General features: G+C 54.0%; 9 protein-coding genes across 9 annotated transcripts; 5 read left to right on the top strand and 4 right to left on the bottom strand.

The window, feature by feature from the left end:
• Nucleotides 1-837: 837 nt before the first annotated feature.
• Nucleotides 838-2,858, bottom strand: D7B24_008570 (uncharacterized protein; the record flags this gene model as incomplete). The annotated part of the gene is made up of 3 exons (XM_028642656.1): nt 838-1,274; nt 1,584-2,629; nt 2,692-2,858. The coding sequence occupies 3 exons, from the start codon at nt 2,856-2,858 to the stop codon at nt 838-840; spliced, it is 1,650 nt and encodes a 549-aa protein (XP_028493590.1).
• A 781-nt stretch (nt 2,859-3,639) lies between these two features.
• On the bottom strand, nt 3,640-11,140 carry TOR1 (phosphatidylinositol kinase- protein kinase tor1; the record flags this gene model as incomplete). The annotated part of the gene is made up of 4 exons (XM_028642655.1): nt 3,640-4,122; nt 4,187-10,896; nt 10,957-11,027; nt 11,076-11,140. The coding sequence occupies 4 exons, from the start codon at nt 11,138-11,140 to the stop codon at nt 3,640-3,642; spliced, it is 7,329 nt and encodes a 2,442-aa protein (XP_028493589.1).
• A 693-nt stretch (nt 11,141-11,833) lies between these two features.
• D7B24_008568 (uncharacterized protein) lies at nt 11,834-12,649 on the top strand (the record flags this gene model as incomplete). Its single annotated transcript, XM_028642654.1, has 1 exon — nt 11,834-12,649. The coding sequence occupies one exon, from the start codon at nt 11,834-11,836 to the stop codon at nt 12,647-12,649; it is 816 nt and encodes a 271-aa protein (XP_028493588.1).
• Nucleotides 12,650-12,776: 127 nt separating this feature from the next.
• Nucleotides 12,777-14,582, bottom strand: D7B24_008567 (uncharacterized protein; the record flags this gene model as incomplete). The annotated part of the gene is made up of 4 exons (XM_028642653.1): nt 12,777-12,903; nt 12,970-13,426; nt 13,482-14,420; nt 14,489-14,582. 4 exons carry the CDS (start codon nt 14,580-14,582, stop codon nt 12,777-12,779), a joined length of 1,617 nt encoding a protein of 538 aa, XP_028493587.1.
• Nucleotides 14,583-14,903: 321 nt separating this feature from the next.
• D7B24_008566 (uncharacterized protein) lies at nt 14,904-16,046 on the top strand (the record flags this gene model as incomplete). Its single annotated transcript, XM_028642652.1, has 1 exon — nt 14,904-16,046. The coding sequence occupies one exon, from the start codon at nt 14,904-14,906 to the stop codon at nt 16,044-16,046; it is 1,143 nt and encodes a 380-aa protein (XP_028493586.1).
• A 567-nt stretch (nt 16,047-16,613) lies between these two features.
• On the top strand, nt 16,614-17,867 carry D7B24_008565 (uncharacterized protein; the record flags this gene model as incomplete). Its single annotated transcript, XM_028642651.1, has 4 exons — nt 16,614-16,757; nt 16,805-17,237; nt 17,292-17,593; nt 17,685-17,867. The coding sequence occupies 4 exons, from the start codon at nt 16,614-16,616 to the stop codon at nt 17,865-17,867; spliced, it is 1,062 nt and encodes a 353-aa protein (XP_028493585.1).
• A 539-nt stretch (nt 17,868-18,406) lies between these two features.
• Nucleotides 18,407-19,666, top strand: D7B24_008564 (uncharacterized protein; the record flags this gene model as incomplete). The annotated part of the gene is made up of 1 exon (XM_028642650.1): nt 18,407-19,666. The coding sequence occupies one exon, from the start codon at nt 18,407-18,409 to the stop codon at nt 19,664-19,666; it is 1,260 nt and encodes a 419-aa protein (XP_028493584.1).
• A 316-nt stretch (nt 19,667-19,982) lies between these two features.
• Nucleotides 19,983-21,806, bottom strand: SNF3_1 (Plasma membrane low glucose sensor; the record flags this gene model as incomplete). The annotated part of the gene is made up of 4 exons (XM_028642649.1): nt 19,983-20,330; nt 20,390-20,765; nt 20,823-21,626; nt 21,697-21,806. The coding sequence occupies 4 exons, from the start codon at nt 21,804-21,806 to the stop codon at nt 19,983-19,985; spliced, it is 1,638 nt and encodes a 545-aa protein (XP_028493583.1).
• Nucleotides 21,807-26,324: 4,518 nt separating this feature from the next.
• D7B24_008562 (uncharacterized protein) lies at nt 26,325-26,804 on the top strand (the record flags this gene model as incomplete). The annotated part of the gene is made up of 2 exons (XM_028642648.1): nt 26,325-26,436; nt 26,488-26,804. 2 exons carry the CDS (start codon nt 26,325-26,327, stop codon nt 26,802-26,804), a joined length of 429 nt encoding a protein of 142 aa, XP_028493582.1.
• Nucleotides 26,805-26,962: the final 158 nt, after the last annotated feature.

Below are 26,962 nucleotides of genomic sequence, written 5' to 3'. Positions count from 1 at the left end.
GAACAAGCTTGGAGCGGGGATTTTACCCCAGAATGTCATGCGTCGCTGGCGTTGCCATGTGCCACTAGGTCTGGGCATTGCACTGCATGCATTCTGACGTCGACGGCGATGCTGATGGTGGCATGCTTCGCTCACTGGCCAGTTGCAGCCAGAGTGACGCTCTAACGATTCAGCTATGGGCTCCTTTGTGTTGTCACTTCAAATGATCTATGGGCCACAGAGTATGGCGAGATAGCACAAGGCTTGGAGATTCATGACAGATTGCGAAGGGATGACCGAAATGGGAAAGGGTTTGGGACACGCGCGAGGACTGTGGGGATAGTGAGAGCGGGGAAAGCCGAACCATGGCGAGGTATAGGGGTTAACCGCTGCCAGCCACATCGGAATCCCCAAGATGCCCACGCTATGCTTAAACCGCCACAAGCACACCTTCACGCGTTCAATCCTTGCCCTTGTACCCGGGCCTGGCGCCTGTGCACTACATTGGCTTGTCAGTTTGGCGGTCTGAATGGTGAGCTATCATCTGAGAGAAGCCGTCCTATCCGTTCTCATCAACATCAAACAATCCCGGAAAGTTGTCACCTTCTCTCCAAAAATCCCATTTCGAGCCTGCTTCTGGACCCGCACACAGGAACAGTTACCTGGTATAGAGCAAAAAAACATTGGAATGAATTGTCGAGGGAACCTGGTAGACTGCAAAGTTCCTAAGCCGAGCCAGGTCCTCGTGTGCTATATGCGTCGCATAGCGCTGGTGACTGCCGTAAAGTGCCATCCGGCACTCGGCACGCGGCATGCATCACGACATCGATTTGCTCGCTTCGTATTGACCCGCCTCCATCACACTCGGTTCAAGATTGGCGACTCTTGTGTTCCCCTCGCAACAAACTCTCGAATCACATCCCAGCGCAGCTCACCTTCCATCTGCGGCACGACCCAGAATGTGACCCAGGAGCCCCCGCTCACTCTAGGACTAATGTCGGCATTCATGACACGTGCCGCTTCGGGAATATGGAACGGCGAACTCCTCGCATCATCGTTATCCGGTAGTCCCAGTACATCCACCACATCCCCTTCAGGAACTGGACCGGCCGCTTCGGCCTCGAAGATCCACTCTGCCTCCTCGTGAGGGATACTCGGCGGTCGATTCCCAGGTATGTTCTTCAGGAAGTTTTGAATCTTGTCCCTGGCCGGGATGTATGCCTTCGCATGTCTGCTGTCCGGCGGCTCTGGCACGTCCTTGCCCAGTATGGTGAGGGCCCTCGTCTCCTCCAGCTCTACGATTCGCATCGCGATCCTCGCAACTAGCCTGGCATCCCACAAGTTTTCTTTGCAATCCAAGGCACCCTTCCTTCGAAGCAGCCGGATTGCGGCCCGCCTCAATATTGGATGCCGACACTTGACTGCAGTATAATACAAGGGTGGCACGATGCCAGATTCAAAGCTGAACCGAGCCCCATCGCCGCCCGGAGCTGCTGCTCCTCTTGCCTCCTCATCCTGCAAGATCTCTCCCGCGACGTCCACTATCGAAGCAAAAGTAGTCATGTGCTCATCGAACGAACACTCGAGGCGAGCGAGTGCCGTACCGAGATACACTGTCAAGGTCAGGTAATAGAGGCGGCACATTCTTGCAGCGTCTGTTGAGCCTCCGCCCCGCGCAGCTATCAAGACGGCAAACGCCACCTGCCACTGATCTGATCGTCTTGTCAAGTCGGCGCTGCGTGCCCACCACGCTTTGATTTCTGCGGCCCAGCTTAGGCTTGTCGGATCAGCAGTGAATACCCACGCTTTGGCATCCTTGGCAAACCGAAGACCGTCATCGATGATCTCATGCAGGCTGAGCTCGGCATCCTCAAGACGGTCAAACACAATGTTTGCTGGCCGCTGTGGCCTCAACTCGGTTGGGATCGGTACAGGCTTGGCCCCGAAAACGAAAGAAGCGACGCTGAGCCGGGTGTACACAGGAACGAGCTCTCTCCGGATCAGGTCCGCCGCGGGCCCTTGTGCTTCGTGTGGATCCTCCGCCAGCTTGGCTAGTATGGCCCGTCCCTGGATAATGTGCACCATGGCGGCGCTCATATCGCCGAGCATAAATTCGATGCAAATGAAGAGCAGACATGTGAGCAATGGTACGGTAACAGAAGCCGTTCCCCTCATGCCGGGGGCGCTCGGCGTCCGCCACTGTTGCAGTGACCTCAAAGCCTTGCCATATTGTCCGGCTGCAAACGGCGTGCAGACGGCATCGCAGCCTTTGAGGTTCTTGGGTGTACGACCATTGCCGCCATAGGCACTCTGGTGAAGGTTACTGATGACAAGCACAGCGTAACGTACGGCCGGTTCCTCGAAGCACAGAGCTGGCACGATACGAGCCCAGAAAGTTGAAGTAGCCTGCGTGAACAGTGACGTGGCAGAACAGTTGCGATAGTAGTGGAACGCGCGTTGGTCGTTGGCATCCCATGCTGCGAATGGACTCATGGTCCTGGCAATGCTGGCTCCGCTCGGTAGTGGGGAGGACTGCGATTGAGCCCTGGTTACGCTGGGAGTGGTTATCGCATAACCGTCACACCCCCGACCAGTCTTGGTGCAGCGCTCGCAGGCCGGCTTGACCTCATCGCATTTGACACGGCGGATCCTGGAGAGATGTCAGCTGTCATCTCGGTGGCTACGTACCATGGTGGCAGCTGCTGTGCTTACTTGCAAGTGATGCACCCAGTCCGGACCTTTCGCGAACCCTTGCGGCCGTTTCGTTTCGCTACTGATGCAGACGGCGCTGATCCAGTGAAACCGGGACTGTCCGTACCTGCGTTCGATGTTGCCAATTGTGGCGATGTAAATTGCCTCTCCATGGCAACGACCAGCATGTTCTGAGGCAGACTGCCCTGTCACAAAACGCTGAGAGGGTTGGCGCAAGTTGCCTTTCGCCCAATAAGATGTTTTGCGAGTGCGAGCTGACGAGACAGAGGATAGAGCGAGAGCTGCTGGGGGCGCCGTCGTCTAATATGTCCTACCCCCCAGACGTTCATCGCGGCGAGACAGTGGGGTATCGCGATCCTTCAACCTGGCCTTATTGGTCTACTCGCACTCTGCTGGCTTAAGTGGCAGAATGGTCGTGGCTTGGCAGGGCTGTGAGCCAGGAGAAAGACGATGTAACTGCCGGGTCCTATCACGGTCTTCGCCCCCCCCGGTCCAGCTATTTCGGGCCTCACAAGCTCTTTTTGGGGCTGCGGATTGACCACTCTGGAGTGTGATTTGGAAAATCTTCTCTGTTGGATAGCGCAGTGGCTGGTTCTGATTAGACACGTGGTGCATATTTCAACAGCGGTTTCGTTCAGATTCAAAGGTCCCAATCACGTAGGAGATCAAGACGCCTTACAAGCTTTGCACTTATTTACAGATGAATAACAAGGCAGGGGAGCTCAAAATAAGCAGGTCCAAGACCCAGCCCTCATCCAGGCAACCCCTTAACCTTCCAAAACAACGCCCATAGAGAAACATGACTGACCTCGAATATAACCCCCAACGCCGAGCCAATCATTTGACATCCTTCCCTAGGCGGTCCATTACGGCACCCCGGCTTCTCTCTTGCTGCTCGCTTCTTGTCGTCGCAAAAGCTCATCCTCTGAGCCACCCATGTCTCTCGGATTACCAGAAGCTGCACCATCCTATGTAGTGCTGACACAGGTTCTCCAGCTTGGTGGCCTCCGTGATGAGCTTGTTGACCTGCGCGACGATGTCAAGCTCTTCGTTAGGCTTGAAGTCCTTACCCCTCAGCTTCTGCGAAACGCGATCCAGGACCTCAATCGCCCGCGCATTTTGTGCATCGGCAGGGTCCATGACGTTATTACCGTTGACCAGGCTCGTGCTCGGCGCGATGGACGAGTTGGTGCGCGCCCTGGACCTTGCTGTAGGCGGCCCACCTACTAGTGCGGAGGCATCGCCGCCTGCTGCCGCGAGTAGCTCCGTCGGTGCCACGTCAGCATCGAGCATTGAAGGCCGGCGACCGCGAGGACCTGTCTGCGACGCCGTGGGACCAGCGATGGCCTGTTCACGTTCGGACCGGAAGTTTGGTCCCGTTGGACTTGCCGCATTGGTAAGGCGCCAAGTCAGCAGGGGATCGTGGATGAACTGCAGTCATGTTAGTTGATTAATCCTCAGGGTGTTTCGAGCAGCTCAAGGCCATTCGACTTACAGCTTCCAAAACGGCCATGACGCTTTCCTTATTCTCGCGCAGAACCCGCATCACATGCTCGCATGTGATTCTGAAGCTGCCCTCGATGTTACTAACCTCCATGGCATACGTCAACATGCGCGTGAGGCGGAAGGGCACGCGTTCCGGATACTTCTCGCGTTTCATCGCGACTTCGAAGCAATCGCCGAAATCAATGTGAATGATTTTGCCGGTGACACGATCTAGCATTAGGTTCGACGGGTGACGATCACCCAGACCCAGGATGTAGCCGACCATGGACATGACGCCGAGAGAGCGCGTGTAGTTGGTGCGCCGCTCGAGCCAGGCCTCAGAACTCTTACTCTTGAGCCACAGTACGCGGTACAGATCTTGGCCGGTGGTGTTATCAAGCGCGTAGCCAAAGACCTCCACCTTCTGCATGAGAGTCAAGTTGTCATAGTCGGGAGCCATCTGCAACATTATCCGATGCTCAATGTTCAACAAGATCTTGCGGCTCTCACGATATTCCCTAATAAGTACGTGGAGCGTGTCGCTGTTTGGCACCCAGCCAAGGAGACCTGAGCTCTGCGACAGCGGAATCGCTGGATAACGCTCGATGTTGAGATGTCGCTTGTAGCACTCCGAGTCGTTCGCCAGCAGCGTGTTGCAAAGGCCAAACAATTGCATAACACGTTCGTCTTGGCGAATGTCCTCGTGGCCTTTGAGGAGGAACGCGTATCGCACACCGTCGCTGCCGCCAATCGTTATCTTACGCGGGCGCTGCTTGCTGTTGATGACCGAAAAGGTGCCCTCAAAGTCCATGATACGGACAATGGGCTTTCCGCTTCGATACGTTCCAGGTACGGCGAGGTCGAGATCCTTGGCGCTAAGCAGCTTGGGTGAGCAGTAGGGTAGTTCCAGGCTCGTGAGCTGCGGCAACTGTCGCGATATGCGACGGAAGACTTGGTAGTACAAGTCCCAGGCTTGGTTGAGGTCGTTCACATCTCGGCTCGACTCATACTGTCGGCACCACTCCCGCGCCTCCGTCAGGTCCCTACCAAACGTTTGCGCGAACGAGATCTCTCTAAGTGTCTCAGGCCCGCGCTCCAGCTGGTCATGGAGGGGCTCAAGAGTCGAGAACATGCCCTCGATATTATGATCGCCAAAGTACAGTCGTGATGCCTCTTCCAGACCCTCGTGCCACTGCTCATGCCATAGGACGGCAACCCTGATAAGTTCGTTACTGACGACATCTGCCTGGGAGACGAGATTGGCCGAGTGCTGACGCATACTATCCATAATCTGCGCTGCGGACCGGGAGCGGCGGGCACTGTGCCACGACTTTGTGGCCACAGTGAGAGGGTAAATGAGGGCCTGCGGGTGGGCTCTGCCAACATCAGCCAGAAGGCTGTGAATCGTCTGCTGCACGCGACGAGACTGTTGGTTGATGCGGGCGATGAGCTGAGGAATGACTTCAAGCCAAGTATCAACGCTAACATTGGTGAAGCCCTCAGTGACTGCAGCGTTGACGTCAGCACTCGAGCCGTGTGTGAACCATAATGTAAGGAGACGCAATGTGTCCTGCAGCGAGCTGCCCGATGACAGAGCGATAGACTTGAAGAAGCCCCGCACCGCCGGGACGACATGATCGACGATCATAGCCTGGTCCGCCCGGTTAAGTTCGCTCCTGCTGGTCAACGCCTGCACAATCTCAAAGTTGGCCAACGCCCATGCGTGCCACGCCTTGTACCAACGTGGGTTATACTTGGCCGCCTGGGAGTAGGCAGTTAATATGTCCTGAACGTTTTCGTATTGCCATGTTTCCTTGTTGAGCGCAATGAGCCACTCGCCCTGTCTGAGATAACACTTTGCGAGGAGCACCGTCTGGTCCTGGAGGGCGCGCTGGGTCTGAGGCGCCATGATGCCCCCCTCCATACCTTGCGGGAAGTTGTACTCTTGGCTCATGTCTACACCTTGTTGTCCTTGGGCGGTGAGATGCGCCTTGGTGACCTCGTGTCGGTGTGCCGAATCGTTAGTAAACTTGCGCAGACAGTAGAGAGTCTTCTCCGAGATACCCGAAGTCTTATTCGCGGGTTGCTGGCCGACTTCCCATTCGAACTTGAGCATGGCATAGATGATTTGCGATGGGACGTTCCGGGGTAGACCCACGTTGGGCTGCTGGGGTCGGTCATTCCAATATGGGATCATGGACGTAAGCGAGGACTCGGTCCCGATGAGCTGTTTCAGCGACTTTTCGGCCAAGCCCATACGACCCGACTTGCGACAAAGGTTGGCAAACTTGATCCACATGTGCATATTCTCGGAGGGAGTGATGACAAGCTGCCTGAGACGAAGCATGCGCTGCCAAAGGTCCACGTTACGTTGACACCCCTTGAGGCGCTTCTCCCAAGTGCGTCGCATGGTAGCGCGCTTCTTCTCATCTGTCTGCTTGTAGAAGATAAGCTCTTCGAGTTCGGCCAGCATTTGGACGCGAACGACGACCGTGTACGCCCGGTTGTATGACTCGCTGACCAGGGCGCTGAGTTCTGTATCAAGACCCTCACGCGTCTGCTGCACGCAGTTCAACGCTTCTCGGAACTGGTTGCGATGCAGGGCGAGAATGGCGCCAAAGAACGAGCGATCAGTCGAGAAACGCTTCATCGACTGGAGATAGTTGTCCATGGAATCCCACTTAGACAGACCCCAAGCGGCGGCCGTGGCCAGAGGAGCAATGAGGCGCTGCACTTCCGGCGACGAGTTAGACCAAGTGTTGCCGGCAATGTTCGCAAGAGCCTCCCATTCGCCCAGGGCGTGCAGGCAGCGCATCTTGCCCATGATGATATCGACAGGAACAGCTTGGTCTTCAGGGATGTCTTGCTCCCTTTTGTTGTAAAAGTCAAGAGCTTCCTCCCAGCGCTCCAGCTTCTCGAACCATGTCTCTCTAAGCTGGATACCTTCCTTATAGAGCTGGGCCTTGCGGAGGATGCCAATGGCAGCATCGGACTGCTGCAGGTGATTGTTGATGCCGATGAGAGCCTCGACCGCCCCACTGCTCTGGTCCTGGAGGAATTCAAGCTCCTTGTAGTGGAGGGCCTTGGCGTAGGCGTGGCAGCGACCTGCCTGATGGCCAAGGACACGAATGTCGATTGGTAGCGCCTTGTCATCATGTTCCATAAACTCGGCGAGATTAAGTAAAAGTCCCAGCAGGTCCGGGGGCACATTCTCCGACTTGATCGCATTCTCGATGTTTTGGATCAGCTCGTCCTGAAACTGCTCGTACAACTCAGACCAGCACGAAACAAACGCTGAGTTGAAAAGTTCTCGGGCGAGTGGCAGGTAGGAGCTGGCCAGAGCAGCGCATGCACGTAGAGCGTGGTTGGGGGATTCTGCTAAAAGAGTCGTAGAGAAGCGACGGAGCCATTCCTGCCAGTCCTCCTTGGTCGACTTTCCCTTCGTGTCCCATGCCGTTTTGAGGTGAATGGCATTCATCTCAAGCTTTTTGGAACCCAGGTCAGAAAATATTTGGTCGTCGACTCGATCTACGAATCGATCGGCAGAGCCAATGTCTTGCGGTAGCACTTCGCCCTTGGCAAGCTTGCTCGTGAGTAGCTCGTAGTTGGCATGTTGGATCTGGTGCTCCGCAAGGATTTTGTTCACGTTGCCCATGAAGTGTGTGTAGTCTTTTCCTAGCTGCTGAATCAACGCGCAGAGAGTGTCCAGAGCGGCCACACGCAAGGCCGGATCACAACCGCTGAGCACGCGGTTCAGTGGGTGAATAATCTTGGCCGCATAGTCGTTCAGGTTCACTTGATGGGATATCTTGCCAATCGTCTCAATGGCTTGTTTGCGGAGAAACGTTGGCTGGCCCTGCTTCTCGAATGTGCGAACGATAACGGGAATAATCAGATGCATGTACTCCTCGCTGCTTGATCCGAACACAAGAAAGGCGTGAAGAACCCTTTCTGAAGGAATGCGTCGTGCCGAGGTATCCACCTCTAGGGCTCCAAGCATCAAGGGGAGGAGACCAGCAAGATAAATCTTGAACTCGCCTTCTAGTCCACGAGAAATCGCTTCGACAAGTGACAGAATGGTAGGCTGAAGGCCGAGCTTAGGATTCCAGTACTCCTGGCAGGCTTCTACAATCTGCGGTAAGAAGTTCCTAATGTGCTGCCGCACGATGCTAACGAGCGTAGCGAGCTGGCTGAAGTAAGACTCAAGTCTCTTGTTTGAGGCAGCCCTGATGACAGCGAGGAAGGCCGGAATGATTCTGTCGAGAAAACTGACGCACTCGAGTCCGAGCGTCCGGAAAATGTTCATAATGGCTTCGATGACCGCAGGATGATGGGCCACGAGAGAGTTATCCTTGAGGATCTGTAGCAAAGAGTTGATCACCACAGTGGGGAAATATTCTTTGTTGGAGGGCGTGAGACCGGACATCATGAGGGCCACGTCGCTGACCGGGGTCACTTCGGCTCGTCGCTGGACTTCAGGTCGGCGCTGTTCGACCTGTTGGTACTTGTAAGGGTCGAGGGCACCCAAGATACCCATAAGTTTGATCGTTTCCTGTCGAAGTGTACCTCGATGATCTTCAGTGCGTACTATACCCTGTAAAATTTCCAGGAGCTCAGGGTATTCAAGATATGGTTCAATGACATAGCCAGAGTTGCTGGCCATCTGGCCGAGCGCGTGGAGAGCCGCTTCGCGTTTGAGGCTTGAGCTCTGGTCTTGAAGCGCCTCTATGATGAGGGGCATAAGCTTGTCCTTGTATGGGAGAATGTCTTCGCCGCCGACCGTGGCAAGTTCTCCTATGGCTCTCAGAATTGTGGCGGCCACGACTGGCGTCGGGTCCTTGGCCTTGGGGATTAGGACTGACATCATCGGGTCGACGTAAGGCTTAACAAGCCCTTGAGCGTTTTGAACAAGAAGACTCAAAAGCTTCGCGCTTTCCTCCTTATTGCGGGCGACGTCTGAGAACTCAAGTTCCGTCAACAATTGGATTAACGTCTTTCGAAGGGAGGGAATGACATAGGCGGGGTTGTGACGTGCCAGTCGGCCTATAATCGAGATGGCAACTTCTCGGATAGAGAAGACCTCGTCATTCAAAGCGAAGAAAAGAGTACGGATGTTCTCTGCTTTGGCAAGATGGCGATCAAAACGCTCGTCAAGCGCCGCCAGTACGGTCCGTCTGATAGGCGGCTCGGGGTCCGACACGCCGACTGTGAGAAGCCTTTCGATGACGTCGCCCACCACTTGCAAAGCGTGATAGCTCGTCTGGTTCACGATGGGATCCCTGACATAAAGCTGGCAGCAGGTCAAGGCAGCCGCCTCGCGAATTTCACAGTCTTCGTCCTCAACGTACTTGATGGCGACGTCTCGGACAAATTCGTTCAGAACGTGTCCAGTAAAGTCAAAGCTGCCGAGCGTGTTCAGGGCCAGCTTGATCTCGGCCTTGCGATGTTCATAGGCCTGAGGATCCTTGGCATCCTTAGTGATAACCGGTGCCGATGTCAGGGAGTTGGGATGAGGGGCGCCCAACGGTTTGAAAGGTTCGCCACAAAGGACCATGCTCAGCATGTCCAGAAGCCGGTTCCGGATGGTGTCTTGCGCGGGAGGAATATAGAATGCCATATCCACAAGGGCTTGTGTCAACTTTGGTGTCAAGTCGCACTGGAAAATGGGATCGAGGAGGGCTTCCATGTACTTGCTGAGTGTCTGGCCGACAGCCACAGCAAGGCGGCTGATGCACTCAAACACGGCGTCAACGGAACCGCGCTTGCGAGCCTGCACACTCAGCCCTTCGCGGATGAAGATCATGAGGTTGTCAAGATAGGGAGCGATGGCGCTCTTGACAGAGTTGGCGATATTGCCAATTGCCAGAAAAGCATCTGTCCGTTCTTTGTCCTTCTTCAGCATGCCGATCAGGTAGACCATGAACTTGTGGAGGTAGCTCTGGTCAAACTCGGCGGGAGAGTAGCTGGCAAGGTCGGGGATCAAGAGGACCACCGTCTTCCGGATAGTGCCATCTTTATGCTCCTTATAGCGCAGAACAATCTCGCAAGCTTCGGGATAATGGTCTTGCATGAACATGCCGCCTTGTTCCAACAGCTCTTTCAGCATGAGGAGAGACGCATGTATGTATTCTACAGCGCCGTTCTGGAGACCTCGGAGAAGTTCGCTGTATGCCTTTTCCATCCAGGCCTGCTTCATTTCTTGGTCGCGCTCACGAATGATGCGGAAACAGGCAGCGATCGTATCGGCAGATGTAGAGCGGATGAGTTGTCGGCTGTCGCGCAAACTGTTCCATATGAGATCAAGCACCAAGCCAACGTAGTTGTACATCAGTGTCGGAGCTTGTCTGGCGAGCTCGCGCAGGACCAAGGCGGCGCTGTATCGGCGCTCCTCTACACGCTCGTTTTGTAGCCACTCAAGGGCGAATTGGGTTTCAGACTCAACAAGCTCGCTGATGACGGAACCCCCAGGGCGACACATTTTGCCGAGAGTGACAGCAGCAGCTTGCATGGGGCTCATATCCTTGCCCCTAAGGATAGCCTTCAGGTTCTGGAGAAAGCGAGCATATTTCGTGGCCTGGTCGGTTGCATCAATATCCACAATGCTGTCCAGGGCGTAGACACCGCCCAAACGTTCGGCCGAGTCGCTGCCGTGAGCAATGAGCTGAGTAATTCGGGTGTTCACCGCATGGTAAATGTTGTTGAAATGATCCGGCTGAAGATCTGTAGGTTGGCTGTCAGTAGTGTATTTAGTCGGGATCAATGACGACGGGTATCACGAACCTCGGTGGCACACCAGGACCAGCTCTCGCAGTTGAAGGGCGGCGCGTTTTCTTACATCATCACTGACCCGACTGCAGCGAGTTAGCCATGGTTAACAAAGGTCGGAACTAGGCACGTACCTCGATCGGAGGTCTCTCGTGATCGTCTCCAATCGCTCGAGAGCGATCTGTTGTTGCGTGGCCATATTCCTCCGCTACTGGCGAGCCAGAGCACCAGTCTCGAGAATGGTCACACCATCAAACGGCGCCTGCCTTTGTAGAGGTACTTGTTCCAAATGTGTGATGGCGTCGCGGGGCACAACAGAGTGCGAGATTGGAGTGGAAAGGAGCGCGACAAGGCGCGGGTTGTAAGCGTCGTCGGGAATCGTGATTGTCGGTGTGTAGCTTGGAAGAATCCGCGATGCATACGCTGGTAGGTGTGTGCGTCAGGAGTCGGATCAGATACAACCGCTCAGGCTAGCTTTCTGAAGGCGAGGCTGAATGTTGTTTGGCACATCACAAGACGAGCAGCCGAGCGTGTGCCAGTGCTGGGGCAAGAGCACAGTGTATGTCTACGCCGTACTGTATCAGTGTCGGCACCATTCTGGCGGTTCACATGCAGTGGAAGATCCTTGCGCACAGTGCGCCCGTTGGGTAGCAAATAGTCAGATGTGAAGAGCCAAATGCGGAGCTTCCCCAGCAGCTCCACAGCAAGGTGGATTCGGTATCTTATCAGCTGGATCGTTAAGCGCAATCATCGTTGTTAACTCTTACCGAAATCATTTCTCATCATTCCCCAGGTAGACAAGCAATTTTCCCCTCTTCTCCGCCGACACCGAACCATCAAGATTGCGACCTGATCATCACCCGAAAAGCGAATCATCTTGTCTCATTGTACAATGGGCAACGACGGCGGCTCTATACCGAAGCGCCGCGAACTTGTCAAGAACGCAGCCCGCGCTCTGACTGTCAGCGAGCTCAAGGCCAACGCCCACGAATCCCTCACTCATGCCTGGTCGCATGATCCATTGACGAATGCTCCGCTGGACCTCGATGCCGTTGTCTCCGACTGGCGTGGGCGTCTGTACAACTACGAGTCCACCCTACACTTCCTCCTTCCTGCCGTCGACCCCGCCGCAAACACGGTTGATGAGACGCAGGCCAATGCGTTTGCCGCCACAGCCATCCACTCGCTGCGTGACATTGTCAAGCTGAAGTTTACACGGTCCGGGGATAAGGTCAAAGACGCAAGAGTATGCCCGGTATCATTGAAGGAGCTAGGACCTGCGACCCGATCCGTCTACCTTGTGCCCTGTGGACACGTCTTTGCAGACGTAGGCATGAAGCAGATCCAGGACAACTCGTGTCCCGAATGCAGCGAACCTTTCACCACCAATAATATTATACCCATTCTTCCTGTTGACGAGGTCGAGACGGAAAGAATGGTGCGGCGCATGGAAGATCTCCGTGCCGCAGGCTTGACACACAGCCTAAAGAAGGACAAATCTACCGGCAAGAAGAAGCGCAAGGCTGATGACACCAAGGACGAGGCGTCAGACAAACGTCAAGCAACTGAAGAGATGCCCAGAGTCAAGAAGAACTCGCATAGTCGAACAAGCGGCATCAATAACGCATTCGCCGCAAACTTGACGGCACGAGTGTTAGCTGAGCAGGATGAGCTGAACAAGAGGAGGAAGCTGGCAGCCAGGAGTTAGCCCGATGAACATACTCCGGGAGCAATAGCTTGGCTTTACGACGCAGACACGACAACATGATACCCTTTTAGTCATCAAATCTTGACGCAACTACATGATGATGACTTCAATATATTTGCCAGACGACTCAAAGCTCATCCTTGCCCTTGGGCGTCGGAGGCTCCAGAAGCTCATCACACGCCGCAGGCGTGCCGACCTCCATCTTGTACACGCACTTCTCTGCTTCAGTGACCCTCCACAACTCCTCCGTCTCGCTGCAGGCCAGCCACACGTCAGTCTTACGTCGAGGTCCATTCCAGCAGCTTTGTCCGTCCTCGTACCGCAGTACCATGCGCATGCCCTTTCCGAGGCCCTTGCCATCGCGGCGCTCTTCCTCATCAGCCATTTCGCGGTCGATACGGTTGAAGTTTCCCATGTTGGTGTTTCCATGGCCCTTCTTTGACTTCTGGCTAGTCTTGCCCATCCAGCAGAGCTCGTACTCGTACTCGCCCGCCTCTGTGGAGACGCATTTGTCCTTGAGCACCCGGAAGATATCATCAAGACCATAGTCCTTGGCGAGTTCTTGTTGCTGGTCGGCCAGGTCCTTCTCCTTCTTGGCGACGTCCTTTCCAGCAGCTTCGGATGCTTCGCGGGCAGCCTTGACAAGGTGTGATTCAGTACCAGGCTTGGCGTTGTCAACGAGGACACCATTCTCGATGAGCCATAGTCGGGCATTACTGAGCTGGGTGTGGATGAACTCGCGAGCGAACGCGGGAAGATAGGCCTCGAAGTTGTACACTATCATATCTTAGCACGCGAGTGATCCGGGAGGGGGGGCTGGTGGTAGACTCACGAATGTCAGTGTCAGTCGTGTCATCGTCCTCAAATTCCTTCCAGTTGATGCCGGTGCTTTCCGTGTCATCGGACAGAACGTCGTCTAGCTCCTCCTGCGTGATAGCGACCTTGGCATCCGCGGCCTTGGCAGCATAGGCCTCCCATCCCTTGACAGCTGATTTGACGCCCTCGTCGTTAAAGTTGGGGTTATGGTCCTCTTTGAACCTGCGGAGGATACCCTCGAGCTCCTCGACCTTGGAGCGCAGTTCCTTACGCTCTTCAGCAATCTCATGGAGAGTATCACGGAGTTCATCGATGCGCTCCTTGGCGAGACCGACAAGAACCCCAAGCTTGCCGCCGACACCGCCGCCCTTAATGATCTTGCCCTTCTCCGACTGCTGAGCGTCCTCATACTTCTTCTCGAGCTCAACTTTCTTCGCAGCCAGCCCAGTAATCTCGGTTTCAAGACTGGCGATCTTGGCTTCAACACGGCGGCGCAGTTCCTTGGATTCCTTCGCCATGGTCCTCCGCTTCTTTGCAGCTTTTTCAACGGCCTTCTTGCGTTCTTCTTCGACACGGCGGTATTCCTTGCCAATCTCGGCGCAGCGGTTCTCGCACTTCACACCGCCAGCACCGGTGAACTCCTCACTGCCGTCGCAGCACAGATCGTAATCACAGATCCCGTCGTTGACGAACATGAATGGAATGTAAGAGCCTCTGTGGCCCTCATTGGCGCACCAGAAACCTGGCAGGGCGTGCGCCGTGCCTGTCGTGCCAGACGCGGAGCCTGGGAGTGGTTGTTGTGGAGAGAGGGAGTCGATGCTGGCACAGGCAGCCGTGCCCGGTTCGTCAGAGCCATCAGGGCAGTCACATGTGTTGTCGTTAATCTGTTCCAGCTTTAAGCGAATGTCGGGGTGGCTGATGCACGAGAAGGAATCTGTCTCGTAGAACTTGGCAACTGGACACGTTAGACTGAATTGTCCACCTACAGACACAAGCAGCCGCAAACAAGGTTCTCAAGCTCACATTCGGGGCCAACGCCTCGTGGCAGAGAGGCGGCCGATGCCGCGCCTACTGACAGAAAAGTGCTCAAAAGCACCAGACTCTTGTTGTGCCGCATTGTGATCGTGGCGGTTAATTCCACGTTGAGAAGTGTGACAACTCTGCAAGTCCGTCCAGCGCTGCATTGATGCACCTGAGTAGTAAGAAAGCTCCAGCTCATCCAAAATGCTCCAGCAGCCCCCGGACAGGGGTCTGGAGGCCCCTGCAGGCGTCATCACGTGTAGATAGTCCCTGAAACTCTTATCAGTGTTCAAGGACTCGAGTGACTGCCCCTCCAAATCGCGGGGCAACCTCCAATATTTTCATTGTTGTCGCCTATTTACTCAACAGGCAATCAGTAGTGACGCCTAAACCTGAGCCCTCCCCCCCGGGCTTCGACATGCCTTCCGAAGCCGTCAATACATCAGTGGAAGGGCTGAATGTCCTTACTGCCCAGGCTGTTCATCTCCTACAGCAGTTGGAGCCTGTTCTTCTCCAAATCAACAGCGGCAAAGACACACTAGAGCCGACCGTCGACCAAGCAGCATCGCAGATTGACGCACTGGCACTGGCTCGCGATTCCGCCACTCTCATCCGTGCCCATTCGACCAAGATCTCCGTGTTGATCATCAATGAGCCTTTCACGCCGTCAGCTATAAATAAGGTCCTTCGCGAGCTTGTCGGCAGCGCCATCCAGGGAATTGCCTCTGCTGCACAGACCTGTACAGCCGAGCGGTACACTTCCACCGTCAGGAAAGACCTGGCTTGGAAGTCCTACACGGTGCTCAAGGAGTTGAGGGAACTGCTCCAGAAAATTCCGAGAGATGGCAAAATTCTCACGGGAGACAAGAAGACTGGGGCTGCGAGCAAGACTGGCAAGGGCAGCATCATAGCCACGGGAACCCTTTGGGCAGCATGCGATGAAGTCACGCGCTTCTGTAACGCCGGCGTGGGCGGCTGTTTTATCAATAAGGTGGAGGAGTTCCGCGCGACGCTCAAGGATGTCATGGAGGAGCTCAAAGAATGGGGCGACGAAGTGCCCGAGGATGAGGACGAGGACGAGAACTATGAAGCTGGCGACGCTGAAGATAACGACTCTGGACTTGGCTCCATGATGCCCTCAGCGCAAGAGATGGTCGACGACATCATGGGCGCACAGCAAACAATACCTCGCGACGACCCGGACAAGATTCGAGAGCGACTGGACTCGTGCCTCAAACGACTTCGTCTGACTACGCTGCTCTACCAAGCAATTGTCAAGAGGAGACTGAAAATCCTTCCTTCATTCCCGACTGAACCGTCCCTGAATATTCCCCAGAGACTGGATAACGTGATGGACTTGCTGAGGAAGCTACCCAACCAGTTTGACGAACTGGCAGGTGCATTCTACGAGTTGGAACCAGATGAGATCGACAGCGCGATGGACCAATGCTTTGTGGGCGTGCGCAAGATTTCCGATCATATGTTCAAGCCGTGGGCTGCGGACCGGGACGAGTTCTCAGACTGGGTCGAAAAGTTCCAGGAGCAAATCAAGAAGTCTTAGAATGAGTGAATCATTGCACTGGATAATACTCGCATGGGTCTCAATCGTATCAAAACTTCCCCGTGCATTTGCTTCGCTCGTTGAAGTGATGTCGAATGGCTGTGAGCGCCTGATGTGGCCACTGTGCCTATGTACGCCACCATTCGGCCTCCAGAAGCATTGTTTGTGCTGGGTTGTGGTGGTAATTTATGCCACGCATTGCTACTACACCTGTGTTACTCAGGCTTTCCACTATTGTTGCCCAGCATCCATCCACACTGTCGTCTGGAGGGAAGCGACTGAACTTCGGGACACGTATGCAACTGCCCGTAAGGCAGTGCAGTCAGCTCGATCGTGGCTGCCAACGCATCGAGTAACATCTGATTTCTTGGTCAACGGCTAGCATGTGATCACCTTCTCATGGCAGTCAACGAGCAGCTGCCAATCTGCGTTTTATTCACTACGCAATTATTCTGTCTCTTCTCACTTGGAGACGCCAAAGACCCAGCACTCATTACCCATTGTTAAGGCTACTTATTACCAATACTGAGCAGGCTAGTGTTCCAGGACTGCTTCTCAAACTGCATCATGCGCGTCGCTGTCGTCGCTGCCGTTCTCGTCGGCATCACTGAGGGCCTTCTTCCGATGCCCTCCGAGCCGATCTTTACGCTCGAGCTTGGCCCTGGGAGCATCCGTACCGTTACGGAAGCCGGGAAAAATCGTCTTGAAACTGTAATCTTCTTTATTCCGCACAAAAGACAGCTTCTGACATCTTCTAGGCTGGCTACGACTATGCCGACCTAACACACTCGTCGATCCGGGCTGCTCGAGCCAATGGCGGGTCTACAGGCAACGGTCCAAAGTCTCCAATGCCACCTCAGGACAATGCACTCGACCAATTCGTAACGCTCAACGCAACTGCCTTGCGAGAGAATCTCCTAGGTTTAACTGAATTCTATACGCGATACTATCAATCACGGACCGGCATTCAGTCATCAAGGTGGCTCCTGGGCCGCATTCAAGCCTACCTAAGTGGCGCAAGGTCTCGAGGCGTCAAGAGAGCATCTTTCAGGGTTGTGGACCATAACTGGGAGGGTCAAAAGAGCATCATCGTCTCTCTCAAGGGCAAAGGTAACGATATAGTTGTGCTCGGCGCTCACCAAGACTCTATCAACGGGCTAGATCCGATAAAAGGTCATGCTCCCGGCGCAGGTACGTTGATGAGCAGCTGAAGCATGACACATGCTGTTCCTCACCATTCAATAGATGACAACGGCACCGGCAGTATTACAATATTGGAAGCCCTCCGCGCGATCCTCGACAGCGACTTAGCCGTCCAAGACAGCGAACACACACTTGAATTCCACTGGTACGCAGGCGAGGAGGCCGGACTCCTGGGCAGTAACGCAATCTTCAATGAGTACGCACACGATCATGTCAACGTTGTAGCTATGCTCAATTTCGACATGACGGGCTATGTCAAGCCTAACACAAAGCCGACGATGGGTGTCATAACCGACAATGTTGACCCCAAGCTCACGCAAAGGCTGCGGGAGATTATTGAGAAAGTAAGTCAGGCGGAATTCACGGATAGGATTCCAAGCTGATTAATCGAAGTATTGTTCCCTTGGATGGACTGACACTACATGCGGTTATGAGTGTTCAGACCATGCCTCAGCAACCCTCAATGGCTTCCCATCTGCATTCATCTTTGAATCGATCTTCGAAAACGCGAATGAATACATCCATACACCAGAAGACACAATCGAGAAGGTGGACTTTGGGCACGTGTATGAGTTCACGAAGCTCGCGGTTGCTGCCGCGTACGAGCTCGCGTGGTGAGGATTGGTAGTGCCAATGGGCAACATAACACCGAGCAACGCTGCTCCACTCTTTGGATGGAAACCGTGCAACCTAGAATTGCCTTTCGAGAAACCAGCACACATGAGTTGGTATTCTATCGTATCGCTGTCAGTCTGTGAGCAATGAATCAACCCCTGCAGAGGATGTATCGTAAAACAACCGCAATTGTTGCACCAGGACATGGGACCATGTCAGGTAGTGGATATGGACGCACAGCTCGTAAATAACGTCGTATCGACGCGAGTAAGACACGTAGTTTTGCACATTGCTACCACTCCAAATAATGGTGCGTTTCCACTCCGGACTAATTCCTCGCTCTTCGGTACCGAGTCTTGACGTCATGATTTGGACGTGCCTCATCCCATTCGTACCATCGTACTGATCCTTCGTGAACAGACCAGAGACGGGCTGGGAAGGGAAAAGAAATATAATAGAGAGATGATCTGCGCTTTTCGAGGATTGCGAAAAATGACCTGGCGTAGAGACAACATTAATTGCCGCCATTCATTCGAACGGCCATGCCAGCACTAAAAATCTTGGTGATCGGTGGTGGCATCGCCGGCCCCACTCTTGCTTTTTGGCTGGCTCCCCTCGGCCACGATGTTACCATTCTCGAACGAACAGAGTCGCTTCGCGCACAAGGCCAGCAGATCGACCTTCGCGGCCAAGCCGTCAGCGTTATCCGTCGCATGGGGCTCGTCGACGAAGTTCGCGCCCATGTTGTGGATGAGGAGGGCATTCAATTCGTCGACACCGACAACCGTCGCCAGGCAATGTTTCGCGCCAACAAGACCGGACAGGGCGCCCAGACATTCACCTCTGAGTTTGAGATAATGCGCGGTAGTCTGGTGCGCATTCTGGCCGACGCCGCAACAGCACGTGGGGCAAAATTCCGTTTCGGTACCACTGTCAAGGGACTCGAGCAGAAAGGCAATGCTGTGAACGTTGCCTTTGAAGACGGCACCACTGAGACCTACGACCTTGTCATCGGAGCCGACGGACAGAACTCTCGCACGCGTCGGATGATTATGCAGCCGGAGGAAGAGCGGTATACTCACCTGAATGGCTTCTTCTGCTACTTTACTATCCCGCGGGAACCAGTTGATACCAACTACTGCACCGTTTTCACCTCCCCCAACAAGAGCATGTGCCTGCGCGCCGACAACCCAGAGACTGTGCAGGCGTACTTGGGCATTTATCCGCGTGATGATGCCCTTCGGAAAACGTTGCGTGATTCAATGGCCACCCGGGATCCCGATGCCCAAAAGCGACTTTACACGGAATTGTTCAAGAATGAGGGGTGGCAAGCATCACGTATCGTCAAGGGCATGAACGAAACGAGCAACTTCTACTGCCAGGAGACTGCACAGGTCAAAACGAAGATTTGGTCGAAGGGGCGTGTCGTCCTTCTGGGAGACGCTGCGCACTGCGCCAGCCCCGTCACTGGACTGGGTACTACGTCAGCCATTGTCGGAGCCTACGTCCTCGCAGGCGAGATTGCCACACACTGTGGAGGCGCAGATAAGGAGGGAATCAGTGATACCGACGGCGCTTTGCTAGCTTACGACAAAACGCTACGGCCGTTCGTCGACAGGGTACAGCAGCTCTTCCCTGGCGTCCCCTGGATTGCATTCCCAACCTCGTGGTTCTGGGTCTGGGTTTCGAACTCGGCGTGGTGGGTGCTGTCATGGCTACAAGTGGATAAGCTTGCCCAATATTTTGCATCCGACGACGTCAAGGGCTGGACCTTACCAGATTATCCCATCATGCAATTGTAATCTTTCCCTCAATGAAATCGCAAGATGGCACAGTGTGCGACTCAACCGTCCACGCCGAATAGCGAAGGCGTGCAAGATGGATGTATTTCAAAGTAGTTAACCAACCGCGCGGAAAGTTCGATGGCTACACGAATGTTGCTTAACGTGATGCTCATTATAAACATCTGAGTAGTAAGTACTGAAGAAAGCGACTTAATTCGTATACGGACTAAAAATATTACAGGTAAAGCTCAATCAATCGTGCCCAACGTGGAAGGGACTGGCCTTGAAATGAGCGCGACTGTGTGGGCTCTTGGCCATCGCTGTGTCGCCTCATTCAGACGCTGTCTCTCTCAACAGAGCGCTTGTCGTCATGGTGTGCCGCGTCTCCCTTTTCATCGCCATTCTGGACCCCACCCTGTTGCGCAATGCTCTGGCGCTGAATGAATGTGGTCTTGGGCCTCCATGCAGCACTCATGCGAGCCGAAGAAACCTCCGTGTAAAGCTCGTCTACCTCCTCTAGGGACAGCCCCTTGGTCTCGTAGATGAAAAAATAGACAAAGGCAATGCAGATGAAGCAGCAGCCGAACCAGATGAAGAAGATCTTAGACTGCAGGTTGGCATTTCCCGGGCCATAATTCACCAAGTAGGGAGTCGAATAGGCAATGGCCCAGTTGAGAAGCCACTATTTATATGAGTTAGCAGATGAGATCAGTAGTCATTGCTAGGAATCGCAAAACTTACGTTGGTGGCCGTAGTGATACTCAAACTCCTGGCGCGGAACTTCAAGGGGAAGATTTCGCCCGTTACGACCCAGGCGAGAGGTCCCCAAGTTGAAGCGAAGAAGAAGATGTAAATACAGACGAAAGCAATGCCAGCCTTCTGCGCATCGACATTGTGGACAATGATGTTCCCAGATGAGTCCTGACTAGTGGTGGATGTGCCCAGGACTGCTACAAGCAGCTGGCTTATGCACATGCCCACAGCGCCCCACAGAAGCAGCGGTCGACGACCAAATTTGTCAACGGCGTATAGACCAGGAAGGGTAGACACAACGTTGATACTCGACGTAATCATCTGGATCGTGAATGCGTTGTTGATGCCGGAGTTCTTGAAGTACCTGCAAGCTTTGTGTTAGAGCCATTTGCGCTATATCCACTGCCTGAGCTGTACGTACTGAGTGCCATAGTAGAAGATGAAGTTGATTCCAGTCAGCTGTTGCAGGGCTTGTAGTCCCATACCAGTTAATTGGCGCTTGATCATGTGACCTCGGAAGCAGTCGAGATAGCTACTCTTGCCAAGAGACATCTCGAATTCGTGGTTGGCAACAATTTCATGTAGCTCAGTCTGGATCGAAGGCGCATCGGAAGGAAGCCTGCGCAGTCTGCTCAGCGCATTCGCAGCCTTATCCAACTGGCCCTTCTTGATGAGGTAGCGAGGCGTCTCGGGCAAGACAAGCATGCCGCCGATGAGGATCAGGGCCCAAGCAAACTGAATAGCGATGGGAATGCGATAAGAACCCGTGTCGTTTCGATCTTTGGTAGAGTAGTCCACAATGGCGGCTAGCAGCAAGCCAATTGTGATGGCGAGCTGGTAGGCGCCGACGATGGCACCTCTGATCCATTTCGGAGCAGTCTCAGACTGGTACAGCGGCACCACAGCGGACAACACGCCGACTCCGAAGCCGGCGAAGAATCTTCCAGCCAGAAACGGAGGCAAATTGGTAGCTATCGTCTGAAGAATCACACCCAAGATGAAAATGACGGATGAGGCGACAAGCGCGAGGCGACGTCCGATGTAGTCGGCGAAGAGAGGCGAAGACAAAGCACCGAAAAAGGTACCAGCCGAAAGGATAGATACGACAGCTGAGGCCTGAGACGATGAGACATCAAGCTCACCTTGGGTATTGCGGTAGCCTGTCGAGAAAGTGGTCTTCCAGTATGGCATGGCCATAATGCCGGCGATGGTACCTGTGTCATATCTGAATCAAGTGTCAGTCGATACCCCAGATAGGCAGCTTAGATCCACACGCGCGAGGAGTCGGTACGGACCCAAACAGAATACCGCCGAAGGCAACAAACAAGCCAATGACAATGGCTGGCCAAGCTTTGCCTTCGGCTTTGTCGTGTACCACCGACAATCGGCGGATTGCAGACGTCATGGTGAGACAGTGTCAGCCAGTGCTGTGGGATCTGGATTGGAAAGAGCACTTCGGTTTGTGTAGAAGTCGATTTCAGGGTTGCCTGGTCAAGGTCTTATCAGCTAACGGCGGTGCTGTAACCTTTATAACCACAAGAGCTCCTTTCATTAGGAGCTTGAGCTCGGGTAACAGAGGTTGACTCGAGGCAGTAGCTCTATGACATGTTCGATCTCTTCGTGGTCAGCTAACAGTCCAATCCAGGTAACTAGCCAACCAGCCATGCGCCTTCGCCTGGCGCCACCCGCGAAGCCGGGGAATAGATGGAGGGGGACGATGGAGAAGCTGCATGCCGGGGTGGTCTGGCTGGGGTCCCTTCGTAACGACGGCGTAAGCCTCGTGGAGAAGACCAAACAACATGTGGGGGGGTTTATTGCCCGGGTTGGCAACAGACTTACTGGGTCTCAGGGAACCGCATTCTCGGTGCCCTGGAGGGTTTTCTTTCCCACGCGATCACACCGTGGGCTTCAATCATATTCGGGCCTTTTGAGACTTGCGCGGGTCGCCAACGTCAGCGTGTAACCATGTTACGTTCAGGTAGTGGTTAGGGCCGAACTCTCTCACCGGAGACCGCGAGAATCCAGGCGGTTTGAAGCAGTGACCCCATTGGAGTGAGCTGACAGCCGCAGCGAATTGTCGGTGTCCGCTGAATCACTCGCTCAGATGATGATCTGAGGGATGCCGTTCTGCCGACTAGCTCGGAACTGTGGGTGTCGTTTTGTGCGGGGGTGGAGCTAATCACCAGCCGTTTTGACGTGGACTGGTTGCATAACTGTTGGAGGAGGTCAAGTGCAGAAGCAAGGTGTGTATCTGCTGTAGGGCAGGCAGGATGTCTGGCACTACGCTTTGGAAGGCACTGGGTGCACGATCCATGTGGCACCAGGTGAATACCTACCGCTGATCGAGTGAGTCCTACTGCCAGGTGAATGCCACTGGCCAAGTGAATGCCACCACCAACAATACTTAGCGGGCGGCTTGAAAGCTTGTTAAGCACGCTAACGGCTTGAAAGCTTGTCATGCACGCTAACTATCGGTAAAACACCAGACATGGTGCACATCGTCGACTCATTGGTGCCGTTGAGGCTTGGTGTGCCTCGCGGAGGTTCATGTGGGGTAGTCGTGGCGATCTTGCGGGGCTAGAGCGCTGGCGATTGGAACGAGTATCTGCATAGTCGACGCCTTACAAGCCATGTTGCTTTCGCAGTGCCGGCAGGTGACGTGGTGACATGGATGCAGCTATTCGCCTGGAGCGAAGCCAAGTTGAGATGTCAGCCATCTCTTCCTGTGCGTCAGCCCTCTAATACGTATCAGCTTGGATCCTGGTGCCAATTTTTGCCTCGTTCGGTTCTTCCTGGCTGGTGCGCCTCATGTGTTGAGGCGAGGCGAATCCAAGAACCTATACCAATGGGGGAGAGATATGGACTCTACGTGCATAGAGTGTAGGCGTGCAGAGAGATTAATCGTGCCTCAACAGCAACAGCTCTGGTGCACGTTCGTCCACACTTTGCGCTACCTCCGAGGGCCCGGTGTAGACCGGAATGCAGTAACACACACTCCAACGTACATAGCTAATGTTCAGCTTTGGTGCGTGGCGCACCTTGTCCCCTCGCCCGGACTCTGAAAAACCTGGCTATCGCCCATTTGCATACATACCCCACAGCATGGATAGATTGACAAAATATCTGCGTTATAGCCCCTCGGTGGACTAGAGACACAAGAGACACGATGAACGCTCTGTGGTTCGGGTAGTTTAGCTTTTCTGCTGGATGGAAACACATGTTCCGCTGTCAACTTACTAACTGGCGAAGCAAAGTACTGGGCTCAGAGCTCTACAGCTGACAGCGTGTTGTTGTCGGGCGACACGCGGGAAATGGGGATCACGGTGTCACACGATGAGCCAGGAATTGGACAGCAAGCCATCACACGGAACCTCACCTCTGCTTTCGTGGTAAGTGACATCCGAATGTCGCCTCCTTGCTTCAAGCCACTTACAGAATGAAGAACAGCACCTGACCTGCGACCCAGTGGCAGCCGCAGTCACCGATGCTGGCATGTGGGGCAAACAGGCCCCATCATGGACTGGCTTGACTCGCTGGCGCCGGAAACGTAGGTAGTCTTCCAGTGTTTAGTGCGCGGGAATCTGGCTTCGGCCCCGAGGTCCATGATCTGATGCGTGCGCGACCATCTCCAATTCGTTTGTCATGCCATTTCAGATAGGATCGGGGCTTCTAAGTTTCAGCTGAGAGCCTTGCGAAGCTGCAATGACCGAAAGAAGACCTCCAACAGTCCTATGAGCATTTCCGCCTTGCCCCGACAGCATGTAGAAAGTCATTTATAATTCTTTGCAGTGTACACTGCGCCAGTCGAAGATACCCTTAGCAAATTAAGACGGACATGCTTGATCCCACATCCTGGGGATCCACCACACCGTTGGGCTAGCAACTTCAGCTCTTAAAAACCCGAGTTTGCCGGCCTGTTCATCGGATCCTTGATTGTGAAGTGGGTACGCTACCATGTCTGTTTCGGTACGAGGGCATAGGCCTTGCAAGTCGCGGTTGCGATGCGCGATGGGGCACATAAATTCTGGCCTCGCTTCATTCGGTGGTTTCTGCTGTCCAGCATGTTGACTCGCCATATACGGACTCATGTCGGCGTGATCCAGTTCCACATTCATCACTGCCTTCTTTGTTCGTACATCCGAGCTCTCCGACGCACCTGGGAATGTGCCTCACATGGCCGTAAAGAATACTTTTTGTGGGATCAATCGACATTCTTGGGAAGAATTGGAGGCCTGACGCGGCGACAACATTTGCAGCACAATAGTCCAGCAGCTCATTCATATAAGGCGGCAGGTTCCGGGCTGTGGATGCCATGAATCCTCCGACAGCGGTCAAGAGAAAGATTGTAAGTAGTCAGGCCAGAAGGTGTTCTCTTAAGTTATTCTAGACAGCGTCACGCCATTGCCATCTATCAGAGCGCGGTCGTCCAAAGACAGCTGAGTATGCTGTCAAAACACAATCAAGATCCGAACTTTAACCGTCTTTCGAAGACCCGCTGCTTCTTGTTGATTCTTGATCTAGACAGTCTGCAGTGTTCGTCATTCTCATAATGGCCTGTAAGAAACCATTTCTGAAGCCTATCCGTAGACTTTCTGCCAGGTAGCCCTGCGAAGCCACTGAACACGGGGGCTTATAAGGGGCTAAAGAACTACGAGAATGTGTATATGGACTGAGGGGGGCCCTCCAAGCTAAGGAGGGCCAGAACTCAGATGTATTATGAACCCCTCCCTACATCCTACTGCCTGTGGAACACGTGTGGAGGACCTCTTGACTCTGCTTTATATCAAGCGCTGACTTTTTCTGACCCGAATATTGCGCTAGCTCATAGCTTGCTCTGTGGCTGTTAGTGATTGATTGAGAGCAAAGTGAAGAGGTCTTCCACGTGGTCCCAGGTCAATAAAACATAGGTAGGGGGTCGGAATACATGTACATCGTAATTCTGGCCAACCGCAACTAGTGCGGCCGTCGGCAGCTATTATATACACATTCTCGTAGTCTTTAGCCCCTGGCTAGCCCCTTGTGTTGTGGCTCCGCGGGGGGCTCCTGACAGTGGCAGAGCAGGTTTGCCAAGGGGCCGAACCAAATTGACTAACTGCCCAGGGTTCGGCGGACTCGATGCAGTGAAGCGGATGGCCATACATATTGTAAACATCACGCTTTGAAAATGACATGAGCAGCTCTGAAGGAAACAGCTTGCTGCCACAGAATATATCCCGAAGCAAAGCAAAGCAAAGGCTCTGATATTAATCATGGAAATGTGACAGAATCACATACCAGGTGCTTTGCCTACGCAAGCTTGAGTCCGTGAGGTACGTCCATGGACACGAAAAGAGCCGGGGAAAAGAACGCGAAGCCAGCATGCGCAAACTGGGCATGATTGTGGCACCTTATCCCGGTTGCTTCGTGGTGGGAGCCAGGAAGCGATCTCCCTGCGAAGATGATCCGACACTTGCAGACAACCTTGCTGCAATCTGTGATCACTAACCACTGATTCCGCGCCGCCAATGCTGACGGGCTTCGGCATTCTTGTCGAGGGGTCTTCGTAAGCAGCCAATGTGGCCCAATGCGGCAAATGCGCGTGATGTTGGTCATTCATTACTCCGATCCTACAAGGCCTGCATTTTCCTCTTCGAGTTAGGCGCCGGATGCCATTCAACCCGACCGACACCAGCCGCCCGCACCGGGACCCCACCATGTCCGGCATCATCGTCGGCGACCATCGTGTCTGAAGATGTAGTAGATGACGATGTGAAGCTTGGCAAAGCTACAAAAGCACCGATTCCGCACGTTCCAAGAATGTAATTCTTCGTCCTCATCGACGTGATATTTACCTCGCAGTGCGACACTTTCCACACATTTTTCAATCCTCGGCTTCACTGAGGTTTACCATCACCGAGTCTCCGCCGTTCTGGTTATCTCAGCCATGTCACAACTGAAGTACTATTCATATGCCGGCCATGGAGTTCGTCTCCGCGAACAAATAAACTACAAACAAGCCGTGCGTATCAATGATCGCATCGAATGCTCCGGACAGTGTAAGTACGCTGCTGTCAACACTATCATAAACACACGACTCATTGCTCTAGGCGGTTGGGATCATATCACGGGCGAAGTGCCGGACGAATTTAGTTCCCAACTGGAGAATGCGTTCAAGAACGTCGATGTCAACTTACGTGACGCGGGTGGTCAAGGGTGGTCTCAGGTGTTCAAGGTGCGACTTTATGTTCTCGAGTTCAGTCCCGAGTCGATTGCTGCCTACGTCGACCTGACACGGAAGTGGATGCCTAATCATTCCCCCATTCTCACCGGACTAGTAGTCGCTGGACTTTCAAGCCCGAATCTCAAAGTTGAGATTGAAGTCGAAGCACACGACCCGGAAGGTGCAAAGACCGCTCTGGCCTAACACAAGCTGTTTATGTAGATGTAGTTTGCAATGCATTACGGCTTCCAATACCGCGAAGTTCATTCTCGCTGCCATCTAAGTGCTGTTGAGGTGTTGTGGAACATATTGATTCCCTTGAACAGGTCCGGTCACGCTTCCGTCTCACGTAGCTAACCCTC

The sequence above is a fragment of the Verticillium nonalfalfae genome (genome assembly GCF_003724135.2).
Source record: "Verticillium nonalfalfae strain VnAa140/NRRL 66861 chromosome Unknown scaffold_78, whole genome shotgun sequence".
In the NCBI taxonomy this organism is placed as follows: Eukaryota; Fungi; Ascomycota; class Sordariomycetes; order Glomerellales; family Plectosphaerellaceae; genus Verticillium; species Verticillium nonalfalfae.
The sequence above is the reverse complement of the archived record's forward strand: the minus strand, read 5'-3'. Positions and strand labels throughout refer to the sequence as shown.